This window comes from Orycteropus afer, unplaced genomic scaffold, assembly GCF_000298275.1.
Source record: "Orycteropus afer afer isolate SDZICR_OR568_19922 unplaced genomic scaffold, OryAfe1.0 scaffold00255, whole genome shotgun sequence".
NCBI lineage: Eukaryota > Metazoa > Chordata > Mammalia > Tubulidentata > Orycteropodidae > Orycteropus > Orycteropus afer.
The window spans coordinates 3,278,462-3,291,388 of NW_006921842.1; the positions used below are offsets into that span (position 1 = coordinate 3,278,462).

A 12,927-nucleotide genomic window follows, 5' to 3' on the forward strand; every position below is an offset into this window, starting at 1 on the left:
TGCTTTTCACTTGAATGTGGCTCTCTATTAAGGCAGCGGCCTAAGATAGGCAGGCCCAGGCTTGAAGGCTGCTTTTTGCCTTGATGTGGTACTATATTAAGGCCGGGGACTGAGGTAGGCAGGTGCAGAGGGGTTAGGAACAACCAAGAGAGACAAACTTGTCTGTCAGTTTGTCATCCTGTGGTGGCTTCTGTGTGTTGCTGTGAGGCTGGAGGCTATGCCACCGTGTTGCAAAAAGCAAGCAGGTTTACCCATGGTGGAGCGGTTTCAACGGAGCTTCTGGGCTTAGACAGACTCAGAAGAAGGAAGAGACATCTGCTTCTCAAAGAATTGGCCAGTGAAAACCTTATGAATCACAGTGAAACACTGTCTGATATATTACTGGAAAACTTTATAAATAGCCCTGAAACATTGTCTGACATAGTGCTGGAAGATGAGCCCATCAGGTCAGAAGGCACTCAAAATTTGACTGAGGAAGAGCTGACTCCTCAGATTAGGGATGACCTTAATGATATGGATAGAGTAAAGCTTTTGGGACCTCCATTAGCTGACGTGGCACAACTCAAAATGAGCAGATACAGATGCAAACATCCATTAATAATTGGAACAAGGAATGTATGAAGTATGAATCTAGGAAAACTGGAAGTTGTTAAAAATGAAATGAAATGCAGAAAGATTGAGATCGTAGGCATTAGTGAGCTGAATAAATTGAACAGGAATGGTGTGGCATTCATCATCACAAAGACCGTTTTAAGATCTGTCCTGAAGTACAATGCTGTCAGTGATAGGATAATACCTATATGCCTACAAGGAAGACTGATTAATACTATTGTTATCCAAATTTATGCACCAACCACTAAAGCCAAAGATGAGGATATTGAAAATTTCTACCAACTTCTGCAGTCTGAAATTGAGCAAACATGCAATCAAGATGTGTTGATTATCACTGGTGGCAAAAGTTGGAAACAAAGAAGAGTTATCAGTAGTTGGAAAATATGGCCTTGGAGATAGAAATAATGCTGGAGATCACATGATAGGATTGTGCAAGACCAACGACATTCATTGCAAATACCTTTTTTTAATAACATAAGCAAGGACTATGCAAATGGACTTCACTAGACAGAGTACACAGGAATCAGACTGACTACATCTGTGGCAAGAGGCAATAGAGAAACTCAACATCTTCAGTCAAAATAAGGCCAGGAGCTGATTGTGGAACAGACCATCAACTGCTCATATACACTTACAAGTTGAAATTGAAGACAATTAAAACAAGTCCACAAGAGCCAAAATATGATCTTGATTATACCTCTCCGGAATTTAGAGACCATTTAAAGGATAGATTTGATGCCTTGAACACCAGTGATGGAAAACCATAGGAATCGTGGGATGATATCAAGAACATTATCCACGAAGAAAGCAAGAGGTCATTAAAAAGACAGTAAAGGAAGAAAAGACCGAAATAGATGTCAGAGGAGATCTGAAACTTGCCCTTGAGTGGAGAGTAGCTAAAGCAAATGGAAGAAATGACAAGATAAAAGAGCTGAACAGAAGATTTCAAAGAGCAGCTCAAACAGACAAAGCCAATTACTTTAATGAAATGTGCAAAGACCTGGAGATAGAGAACCAAAAGGGAAGAAAATGCACAGCATTTCATAAGCTGAAAGAACTGAGGAAAAAATTTAATCCTTGAGTTGCAGTACTGAAAGATTCTATGGGCAAAATATTGAATGATGCAGAAAGCATCAAAAGAAGAGGGAAGGAATACCTAAAGTCAGTGTACCATGGATATGGATATGTTCATCCATATCAGGAGGGGGCATATGATGAAGAACCAAAGGTATTAAAGGAAGAAGTCAAAGCTACAATGAAGGAATTGGTGAAGAACAAGGCTCCAGGAATTGACTGAATACCCATTGAGATGTTTCAACAAATGGATGCCCTGTTGGAGGCTCTCACTCAGTTATCCCAAGAGATTTGGAAGACAGGTACGTCAACTGACTGGAAAAGATCCATATTTGTACCCATTCCAAAGAAAGGTGATCCCACAGAATGTGGGAATTATTGAACATTATCATTAACATCACATACAAGTAAAATCTTACTGAAGATAATTCAAAAATGATTGCAGCAGTATATTGACAGAGAACTTCCAGAAATGCAAACTGGATTCAAAAGAGGATGTGGGATGAGGGATATTATTGCTGATGTCAGATGGATCTTGGCTGAAAGCAAAGAATACCAGAAAGATGTTTATTGATGTATTATTGACTATGAAAAATCATTGGATTGTGTGGATCATAACAAATTGTGGATAGCATTGAGAAGAATGGGAATTCCAGAACACTTGGTTATATTCATGAGGAACCTATACATAGATCAAGAGGCTGTTGTTCAAGCAGAATAAGGAGAGCCTGCATGGTTTAAAATCAAGAAGGGGCTGCATCAGGGTTGTATCCTTTCACCATACTTATTCAATTTGTATGCTGAGCAGATAATCCAAAAAGCTGGATTATGTGAAGAAGAACATGGCATCAGGATTGCAGGAAAACTCATTAACAACCTGCAATATGCAGATGACACAACTTTGCTTGTGTCAAGTGAAAGTGAGGATGATTTGAAGCACTTAATGATGAAGATTAAAGACTCCAGTCTGCAGTATGAATTACACTTCAATATCAAGAAAACAAAAATCCTCACAACTGGTCTGGTAAACACCTTCATGGTGGATTGAGAAAAGATTGAAGTTGTCAAGGTTTTCATATTACTTGGCTGTACAATCAGCAACAATGGAAGCAGCAGTCAAGTCATCAGACAACGTATTGCATTGGGCAAATCTGCTGCAAAGGACCTCTTTCATGTGATGAAGAGCAAAGATGTCTCCTTGAAGACTAAGGTACACCTAACCCAAGCCATGGTATTTTCGATAGCCTGTTATGCATGTGAGAGCTGGACAATGAATAAGGAAGACTGAAGAAGAGTTGATGCTTTTGAGTTGTGGTGTTAGAAAAAAAAATTAAGAGTACCATGGTCTGTTAAAAGGACTAATAAACTGTCCTGGAGGAAGTGCAGCCAGAATGCTCTTTGGAAGCAAGAATGGCCAGACTTCATCTCACCTACTTTGGTCATGTTGTCAAAAGGAACCATTCCCTGGAGAAGGATATCATGCTTGGTAAAGTAGAGGGTCAACAAAGAAGGGGAAGGCCCTCAATGAGATGGATAGACACAGTGGTTACAACGATGGGCTCCGGTATAGCAAGGATTGTGAGGCTGGCACAAGACCGCACAGTGTTTTGTTCTGCTGTGCATAGGGTTGCTGTGAGTCAGAGACAACTCAACAGCAACAACAACAACAACATAAATACTTTTTATTGGTTAACTTTTTAAAAGCTTTATGTTTTCTAAAAGATAACCTTCACATATTTTAAAAATTCAGCTATGTGGCATGCTTCATTTCACAATGGTGCCTTGCAAATGTATTCTATATTTTAAAGTGCTGTTGGTGCAGTAAGGAGCTCCAGTGGTGTAGTGAGTGGTTAAGGCATTTGGCTACTAATGAAAAGGTTGGTGGTTAAAACCCACCAGCTGCTCTATGGAAGAAAGATGAGGCAGACTACTTCTGTAAAAATTTACAGCCTTGGAAACCTAATGAGTTTTGCTGCTATGAGTCAGAATGGCAGTGAGTTTGGTTTTTAGTTTTATTAGTACAATGAAAGGAGGCTTGGTGGTGCAGTGGTTAAGTGCTCAGCTACAGACCAAAAGGCTGGCATTTCGAACCCACCAGTCTCTTTGTGGAAGAAAGAAGTGACGGTTTGCTTCCATAAAGATTTACAGCCTTGGAAATCTCATGGAGCAGTTCTACTCTGTCCTAATGGGTCACTTTGAGTCAGAATCAACTTGATGTCATCGAATTGTCGGAGTAATATTTCATCAATGGTGTAAATCTTCACAATAGCAAATATATGCCACCAATTCCTCTGAGAATAACATCATGGAGTGTGAAGTCTAGGAGGGATTTCAGTAACAGTGGTTTTGTGACATGCCCATTGTGGGCTAGCTACAGCACTGTCCATATCATCTTCACTGTGGGATGCAGAATAGCTTCTACTGGAGCCATTGCCAGTCTCATATCAGAGGAACAAAAGATTGTGGCCTCACATATACTGGCTCTTAAAACCTTTGCTTAGAAGTCATATACACTACATCTGCACCTATCCCTCTGACCAAAGAAATTTACATGGTTAAGCCTGCCTTCAGTGGAGTAAGGAAGCATAATCCACCCTCAGGGAGTGAATATTTGGGAATACTAATACATTCCACAGGAGCTCTGGTGGCATAGTGCCTAAGGCACTTGACTGCTAACCAGAAGGTTGGCAATTCCAACCCACCAGCCACTCCTCAGAAGGAAGGTTGGGCAATCTCTTTCCGTAGTGATACAGCCTTGGAAACCCAAGGAGGGGTCGATATGAATTGGAGATGACTCCATGGCACATAACAAAGCAACAGTACATTCCACACCAAAACAAAGTATCAGGAAAACTGTATTCAAAGAATAACAATATTTGCTCATCATGAAATGAACAGGAATATATAAAGTTATATTGTTCTCATACCTGAAACTGGCTGTTTGGAATGTCTAATATCATATTTCACTAGGATTCTCCTTCTACTTAGGTTTATTTTCTTTTTTTTCTTCAGTAGTTTCTGATTGCCTAGATCTTTCTTCCCAAATAGTCTGAAACTGTCCTGTTTTAAAAGCTTTTCAAATATTGATAGACTTTCCTGGATCTCTGTATGTTAAATGTGATTGAATATTATGTGGTTGAGCTAACCCACTAAGATGCCTTCTACTCCGAGAGTCTATGAATCTCTCCATAGAACATGATTAACTGTGATTAAATGAGCGCTTACTATGCACTAAGGTAAGTGCTTTATATAGGTGGACTGTCCAACCCTTACATCATTCTATAAGGTAGAACAGAACAAGCAAAATATATTGACATTCCAGCTTTGGATCTCGAATTTTATTTTCTTATATACTTGTACTATGGGGTTGATGCAACATTATTGTTGAACTGTTTGATTTGATCCACTTACTTCTCACTGTATCAACAAGAGGATGTTTTAGGAAGTGTTGCGCATGTCCTTTTGAAGTTTTGCCTTTATTTTCATCTTTAGTTTGAACTGATTAGATTTGTAGAGTATATGTCATACCTGAATAGACTATTCTGCAGGCATCATACCATTCAGACTTCTTAAGCTGTTCCTTAGCTTGACATAAGATCATAGTCTTGTTGCATGAGTAGCTTGCTGCATCTTAAAACTACTGCCAAATGCAGGTGATGATCCTTAATGTTTGATGCCACCCAGTGGGAAAACACTTTAAATTGGTGATAAACCTGAAAATCCAAACATGGAACTTTCTGGAGATTTAGGGGTAAAAAAAATAATGAGTGGATTGGTGACAAAGAATAGGAATGTATTATTTTCAGGACTCAATGAGATGCCTTAACCTCTCATATCATTCCTTTAATTGTATTAGGTTCATTTATTAGGTTTCTGACTATTTTTATTTTAAATTGTCACTGATTTATGGATTAATTTTCAGTGTGTGAGTAACCTATGAATAACTGTGTTTTGAGATGTTTGACAGTTTGGAAGTGGAGGGCACTGAGATGGAAGTGTGACTTTTGTGTTTTGTTTTCCAGGAAAGGAAAAGACGTACCCCCGTCTTTCAAACAGTTTTTTAGTAGTTCTCTGGCTCTGATGCAAATCAACCTTTCAGGCACAAAACTGTCTCCTGAGCCATTAAAGTGAGTGGTTAATTTTCTCCAGAGCTTTTAAAGTTCATTTTGTTATTATGGATGTTCTTGGGAGAAGAAAGAAAGAAAAATATAATCGAAAGACAGAGAAGATAGATGAGAATGCTTTTTTACTCCAGGACACTAGAGTAAATTTAATTTTTTTTTTTTTTTTTTGATCACTGAAAGTGAATATATTGTGCATTACTGATATTATTGCATCTTCTATCAAACAAACAAAATTTTGCATTATGACCTCGACAGTTGTCACTGACTTTTTGTAAAAGCTTTGCTCACAAGTACCGTTGACTTTATTTTAACCTCTGCTCAATCCTTTTTAAGAATGTTCTGTGTGCTTTTTAATCAACATCTATTCTAAATATTTCAACTAATAGTAATAATCAAACTCTATACAAACTGTACATATGCAACAGAATCAAATTTTAGGTGTTTTCATTTCTGAATTATCCAGATCAAGATAGGTGTTCTCTCTGGGTATCTGTTTGGCATATTTGCTTGGCAGACAATTTATATTGCTGGTTAATATCCCTTTTGTAGATGTAGTGGTGAAGTCCATATTTTTGGCTAATTGAGGGGTGAAACCAATTTGTTATCCATAAGACTCCTGGTTAGCATTGCCATGAATATTCAGAATTCCAGTGTAGAAGGGCTAGAGATTCAGATTCTCTTTGAATGTGAAGAAGACATTCTCAAAGCAGTTATGAATATGTACATTGTCAGAAATACATGAATGTATTGAATGTATGCACAGACTCCTTCTTTCCCTTAGCTAACATGTAAATCAGCATTCCATTTCCCCTTGTAATTTGTATGGAATGGAAAAAGCAATGTTGTTGTTGTTGTTATGTGCCGTCGAGTCGGCCCCGACTCATAGCGACCCCTCCTTGGGTTTCCGAGGCAGTATCACTACGGAAGTAGGAATGCCCAACCTTCCTTCCGAGGAGTGGCTGGTGGGTTTGAACCGCCAGCCTTCTGGTGAGCAGTCAAGTGCTTTAGCCACTATGCTACCAGAGCTCCCGGAAAAAGCAATAAATGCTATTTATTTATTAGAAAATTATCTTCATCTATTTTGTAAATTGCCTTATCTTTTTATTTTCTTTTTGAAAGATGTAAAGTTCTTCATTAGAGTATTGCACATAGTACCTTACTATTAAGACAATTGTTGCTTATAAGAACAGTAGATCCAGTGAAGTGCTTAAGAAAGCCTGACATGATATCAAAACCCAAACTCACTGCTATCAAGTTGATTCCAACTCACAGCAACCCCCATCAGGTTTCTAAGCCTATAAATCTTTACAGAAGCAGACTGCCTCATCTTTCTTCCATGGAGGTGGGTTCAAACTGATGAACTTTTGGTTATCAGCCCAGTGCCTTAACCACAGCACCACCAGAGCTCCTTCCTGCCATTATAGCAGATTTTAAAAACAAACAAAAAACATACAAAACATTAATTCAATAAGTTCCACCAAAAGAAAAACTCTATTAATCACATTTACTTTCACCTAATACTTATTGAGCCTCTACAGTGTGCTAAATAACACGAGACACTGAGTAGAAAGCAAAACTAAACATACTCCTTGCTCTCATGGTGTATCAATGAGAGATTAGTATATTCAAAATAGTTTTATTGGGAGGTATACTATATTCTAATTTTTTCAGTAGTGTTGATCTCAGTAGAGATTGATTAGCATAAATGATTTCATAGAATGTTCCACAGTATAAAAATAAAGGATTTACTGCAGTTTATTATAAATATATACTTATAAACATTGTACTTCAGAAATACTTGATAATTGCTAAATCTTAATGTTTAATAGAGTCATATTAGTAGTCACTTCAGCTCTATTTTTCATTTATTAAAAACTGAAATGTAAGGGAAAGGGCTTAATGGCTAGTGATTTTTGTAAACAAAATTCTGCAGTCAGGCCTCTGTATCCTCAGTTCCACATCCACAGATTTAACCAACTGTGGATTGAAAATATTGGGGAGGGAGGAACAATTCAGTGGTCAAAGCAATTCCTCAAAGAGTAAGAGGGAGTCAAGTGCTATTTACTTATCATTTGCATTGTATTAGGTATTATAAGTAAGGAGCTCTGGTAGCATAGTGCCTAAAGCACTTGACTGCTAACCAGAAGGCTGGCGGTTCAAACCCACCAGCTGCTCCTCAGAAGGAAGATAAGGCAATCTACTTCCGTAGTGATACTGCCTCGGAAACCCAAGGAGCAGTCTCTATGAGTCAGGTCCGACTCGACGGCACATAACAACAACAACAACAGAGATGATTACAGTATATGGGAACATGTACATAGGTTATATGCAACTACTATGCTATTTTATCTTAAGGGTCTTGAATGTGCATGAATTTTGGTATCCACAAGGGTTATGGAACCAATCCCCCATGGATACCGAGGGACGACTATATTATATAGTTTGAATATGATTATATAATTTGAAAAAGCATCACAAAACCGGGGGACTCAGTTTTATCTACAAGAGGTTAGAGAGGGAAGGGAATTCCCTGGTGGCATAATAGTTAAGCACTGAGGTGAGTGGTTCAAACCTACCCAAGGGCTTCTCTGGAGAAAAGACGTGGCAGTCAACATCCATGCAGAATTAAAGCCTAGGCAACCCTGTGGAGCAGTTCTTGTGTGTCTTATAAGGTTCCTATGAGTTGTAATTGGCTCCTCAGCATTCAAAACCCTGTGCTAGATACTGTACTGAGTGCTTGTATATGAACTATCATCACCTTTAACATTGGCAGCAGCTGTGGAAAGTTGGTAATCTTAACCCATTTTAGTGTTGAGGATATTGATGCTCAGAGAAGCTAAGTAATTTCCCCAAAATCACTGTTGTAGGTTGGGTTTTTGGGGAAGCAGACATTGAGATGGAGGTTAGCATGGAGGACATTTATTAGGAAGTGCTTTTGGGATTACCACCTGTGGAGTGGGAGGGAGGAAAAAAGCAGGATTCAGCACAGGGAGAGTTGAACTGGGTGCCTTCCCAGTGATGGACTCAGCTGGCCCTGTGGGAGCCTTGGAGCTGGGATGACCCTTACGAGTTTTCCTAAATTGGGGCAAAGAGTCTAGGGTTTTATATCTCTTACTAACTTCAGGTAAAGTATTTCTCTTCAGGGAGAGGGTTCTGTGGTGTGCATTACAGCATCAAGCCTGCTTTCACTGGCTCAAAGTTGTATCTGACACCACACTGCCTTCCACTGTACCTAGAGGGCTGGAGGTAGACCCTCATTCCTTCACGTGTTTGGGATAAGGAGCCATGAGAATAAACTAAAGAAAACCAACTTCTTTTGAGAGTAACTCTTTAAGTTGGACATAACAATATTTTTTAGAACTTTCCCATTTAATTTGGGATTCTGTGAAAGCAATACAAAGAATGTATCTGCTTATTTCATATTTATGCTTTTCCTTTGAGGCTGTTTTAGTCCATAGCAAAGTATTTAAAGGGGGGGGGGGGCTCTAAAAGACACAGTGACACAGTTCCTAAGTGTTTCCTGAATGATGTGGTTTATATGTGTCCCAGGACTGGTGTTAGGCTCCAGTGCCACTGACTGTGCAGTGTGAGTTTTATATTTATTGTTCATTCTTGTTCTCTCCCTGTCTCTCCTCCATTTCCCTGAGCCCTTCTTGCCTCTTGTCCACATAGTGTCCCTTCTCCTCAACCTTATCTCCCTGGCTGAGTTTTTTTTTTTTTTTTCTTTTCATGCTGTTGCAACTAATTTACTTAGTATATCAAGAAATAAACTTTATATGGATTATTGCATTGTTTCCTAACAATGTTGTTGTTATTGTTAGGTTGCTTTCAGCCAAGATCCATTTGACATCAGCAGTGATATCCATTGTTCCACATCCTCTTCTGAATCCAGCTTACATTTCTGGCAGTACCCTGTTAATATACTCCTATAACCGTTTTTTAATTATCTTTAGCAAAATTTTACTTGCATCTGATATTAATGATATTGTTCAATAATTTCCTTATTCTTTTTGATCACCTTTCTTTGGAATGGGCACAAATACAGATCTCTTCCAGTTGGTACGTCAGGTAGCTGTCTTTCAAATTGCTTGGCATAAACTAGTGAGTGCCTCCAGTGCTGCATCTGTTGTTGAAACATCTCAGTGGGCATTCCATCAATTCCTGGAGCCTTGGCTTTCACTAGTTCCTTTACTACAGCTTGGACTTCTTCCTTCAATACCGTAAGTTCTTGATTGTATGCTACCTCCTGAACTGACTGAATGTTGACCAATTCTTTTCGGTGCCGTGACTCTGTGTATTCCTTACATCTTCTTATGATACTTCCTGCATTTTTCAGTATTTTTCCCATAGAATTCTTCAATATAGCAACTTAAGGCTTGCATTTTTTTTCTTTAGTTCTTTCAGCTTGAGAAATGTCATACATGGTCTTTCCTTTTGATATTCTAACTCCAGGTCTTTGCACATTTCATTATAATACTTTACTTTGTCTTCTCAAGCTGTCCTTTGAAATCTTCTGTTCAGTTGTTTTTACTTTATCATTTCTTCCATTTGCTTTAGCTGTTCTCCATTCAGGAGTGAGTTTGAGTCTCTTCTAACATCCATTTTGTTTTTTTCTTCCTTTTCCATCTTTTTAATGACCTTCTGCTTTCTTTGTATATGATATCCTTGATGTTATTCCACAACTCATCCTGTCTTCAGTCATTGATGTTCAGTGCATCAAATCTGTTCTTCAGGTGGTCTCTTAATTTATGTGGGATATACTCAAGGTTGTATTTTGGCTCTCAGGGATTTGTTTTAATTTTCTTCAGCTTCAACTTAAAGTTGCATATGAGCAATTGATGATCTCTTTCACAGTCAGCTCTTGCCCTGTTCTCACTGATGAGACTGAGCTTCTCTGTTGTCTCTTTGCACAGACATAGTAGATTTGATTTCTATGTATTCCCTCTGGTGAGGCCCACATGTATAGTTGCCATTTATGTTGCTGGAAAAAAAAAAAAAACTATTTTAAGTGAATAAGTCATTAGTCTTGCAGAAGTCTATCATGAGATAACTATGGCATCACTTCTGTCACCAAGCCCCCCTCCCCCATTTTCCAACTACTAATGCTTCTTTGTTTCCAATTTCACATTCTAATCACCAGTACTTATCTATCCATTTTGATTGCATGTTTGGTCAATTTCAAACTGCGGAAGTTGGTAAAAATCTTCATTTTCTTCATCTTTGCCTTCAGTGTTGGTGCATAAATTTGAATAATAGTCATATTAGCTGGTCTTCCTTGTAGGTGTATGGATGTTATCCTATCACTGACAGCATTGTACTTTAGGATGAATTTTGAAATGTTCTTTTTGGCATTGAATATGACGTCATTCCTCTTCAGTTTGTCATTGCTAGAATAGTAGACTACATGATTGTCAGATTCAAAATAGCCAATACCACTCCATTTCAGCTCACTAATGCCTAGGATATCTATCTTTATACATTCCATTTCATTTTTTACAACTTGCAGTTTTCCTGGATTCATACTTCTTACATTCCATGTTCTAATTATTAATGGATGTTTGCAGGTGTTTTTCTCATTTTGAGTTATGCTGCATCATGACAATAGCCATATAAAGTGGGAAACAATACAACATGCTTCATAATTCTTTCTAGAATAACTTTCACCCCATCCCCCTAAAAAGTCTGGGAATGTTCTGTTTATCATGTCCATAAATTTAAACTCTGATGGCATAGTGGTTAAAGCCTTTGACTGCTAACCAAAAGGTCGACAGTTCAAACCCACCAGCCACTTCACGGGAAAAATATGAGGCAGTTTGCTTTCATAAACATTTACAGTCTTGGAAACTCTGTGTGTCTGTTCTACTCTGTCCCAAAGGGTTGCTGTGAGTCCGAATGGCAGTGGCAGTGGGTTTGGAGTGGTTTGTGTTCAAATGTAGGGATCTAAGCTTGCATTATGCGTAGAAATTAGTAAACACTTTCTTCAGTTTGGGGAAAGTTTTATCTTATTTGATAACATTTTAATTTCCAAGATTACTTTTTTAAAAAAAATTTCAGCTTGTTATTGATTTACAAATGTCACATTTTTATTATCCTTCTGAAGATACTAATTTGTTCAGGTCTTTATTGTTTTTTTGTTTTCTGTGTTTCTTTTCCTTTCATGACCAATCATCTCTGTTTTTCCAATGTTTATTTTATTTTATTTTTGTTTTCCAATTTAATTTTTACCCCTCTTCCTTCTTAGTTTCCCTCAAATTTATGTGCTCATTTTAAAAATTGAAATTCTGTATTCACCTAGCTGCCTGAGTAGTTTTAATAAACCTATCAAATGTACTACTGCAAAATGAGAACTAGAATAACATATCTAGAGCTAGGGAAATTCAGTACAAATTCTTCTCTTAACCAATTTTTCAGTAACGATCGAGAATGGAAAAGGTAATTACTAAGATAGTTTCTTCCTTTTCTGATTTAAACAGGTCCTGCAACAAAATTTCTCCCCAGCGTCCATTATACTTTGTTGTTGTTCTGTTTTATTTTTATTAAGGATAGTTTATATGGGTTATTTATTTTTACTGGTCCCATAAGCAATTGCCTCTTAATCATTAACCTTTTGTAGTTAAATATCCTAAAGCATCTCAGTTGTTTACTTGGCCTTCATCCACATGTAAGAATGGTAGGAAGTATTTTCTATCCAAGCATTATAAAAATGTAATGTTAGACTGTGTGGCTAAGTTCTTGAAACTCAGCATGTATTGGAAAGCACCTCTTTGGTTATGTCCTGACTTATTTTGCTGATGAGAACCTGAGACACAGAGAGAAAGAGTGATTTGTTGAAGGTCACCCAGTTGTTAGTAATGGAACCAGGACAAGAGGCGTGGCCCTTTGATTCTCAGTGCAAAGTTCTTTCAGCTGCACAGCACTGCCCTTAGGAAAAGAAAGGAAAACAAACAGGTTTTTTTTAAGGAAAAGAGAATCAGTGTAAAAAGTAATTGAACTTCTCTTCATGCATGTACGTAGATGAGACACAACCAGGCTTTCTCATAGGACAGTGCTTTTAGAATAAGGAATTAATGAGCTGGACTAAAGAAAGGAAATGCAAGACATTCACCTCTAGACTGCT

General features: G+C 37.9%; 1 protein-coding gene across 1 annotated transcript in view; it reads left to right on the forward strand.

The window, feature by feature from the left end:
* Positions 1 to 12,927, forward strand: part of CARMIL1 (capping protein regulator and myosin 1 linker 1) — a 295,366-nt gene that overhangs the window by 100,245 nt on the left and 182,194 nt on the right. The window contains exon 12 of the mRNA XM_042782185.1: positions 5,709 to 5,813. Within this exon, the coding sequence (XP_042638119.1) occupies positions 5,709 to 5,813 (105 nt within the window). The remainder of the gene's footprint in view (positions 1 to 5,708; positions 5,814 to 12,927) is intronic.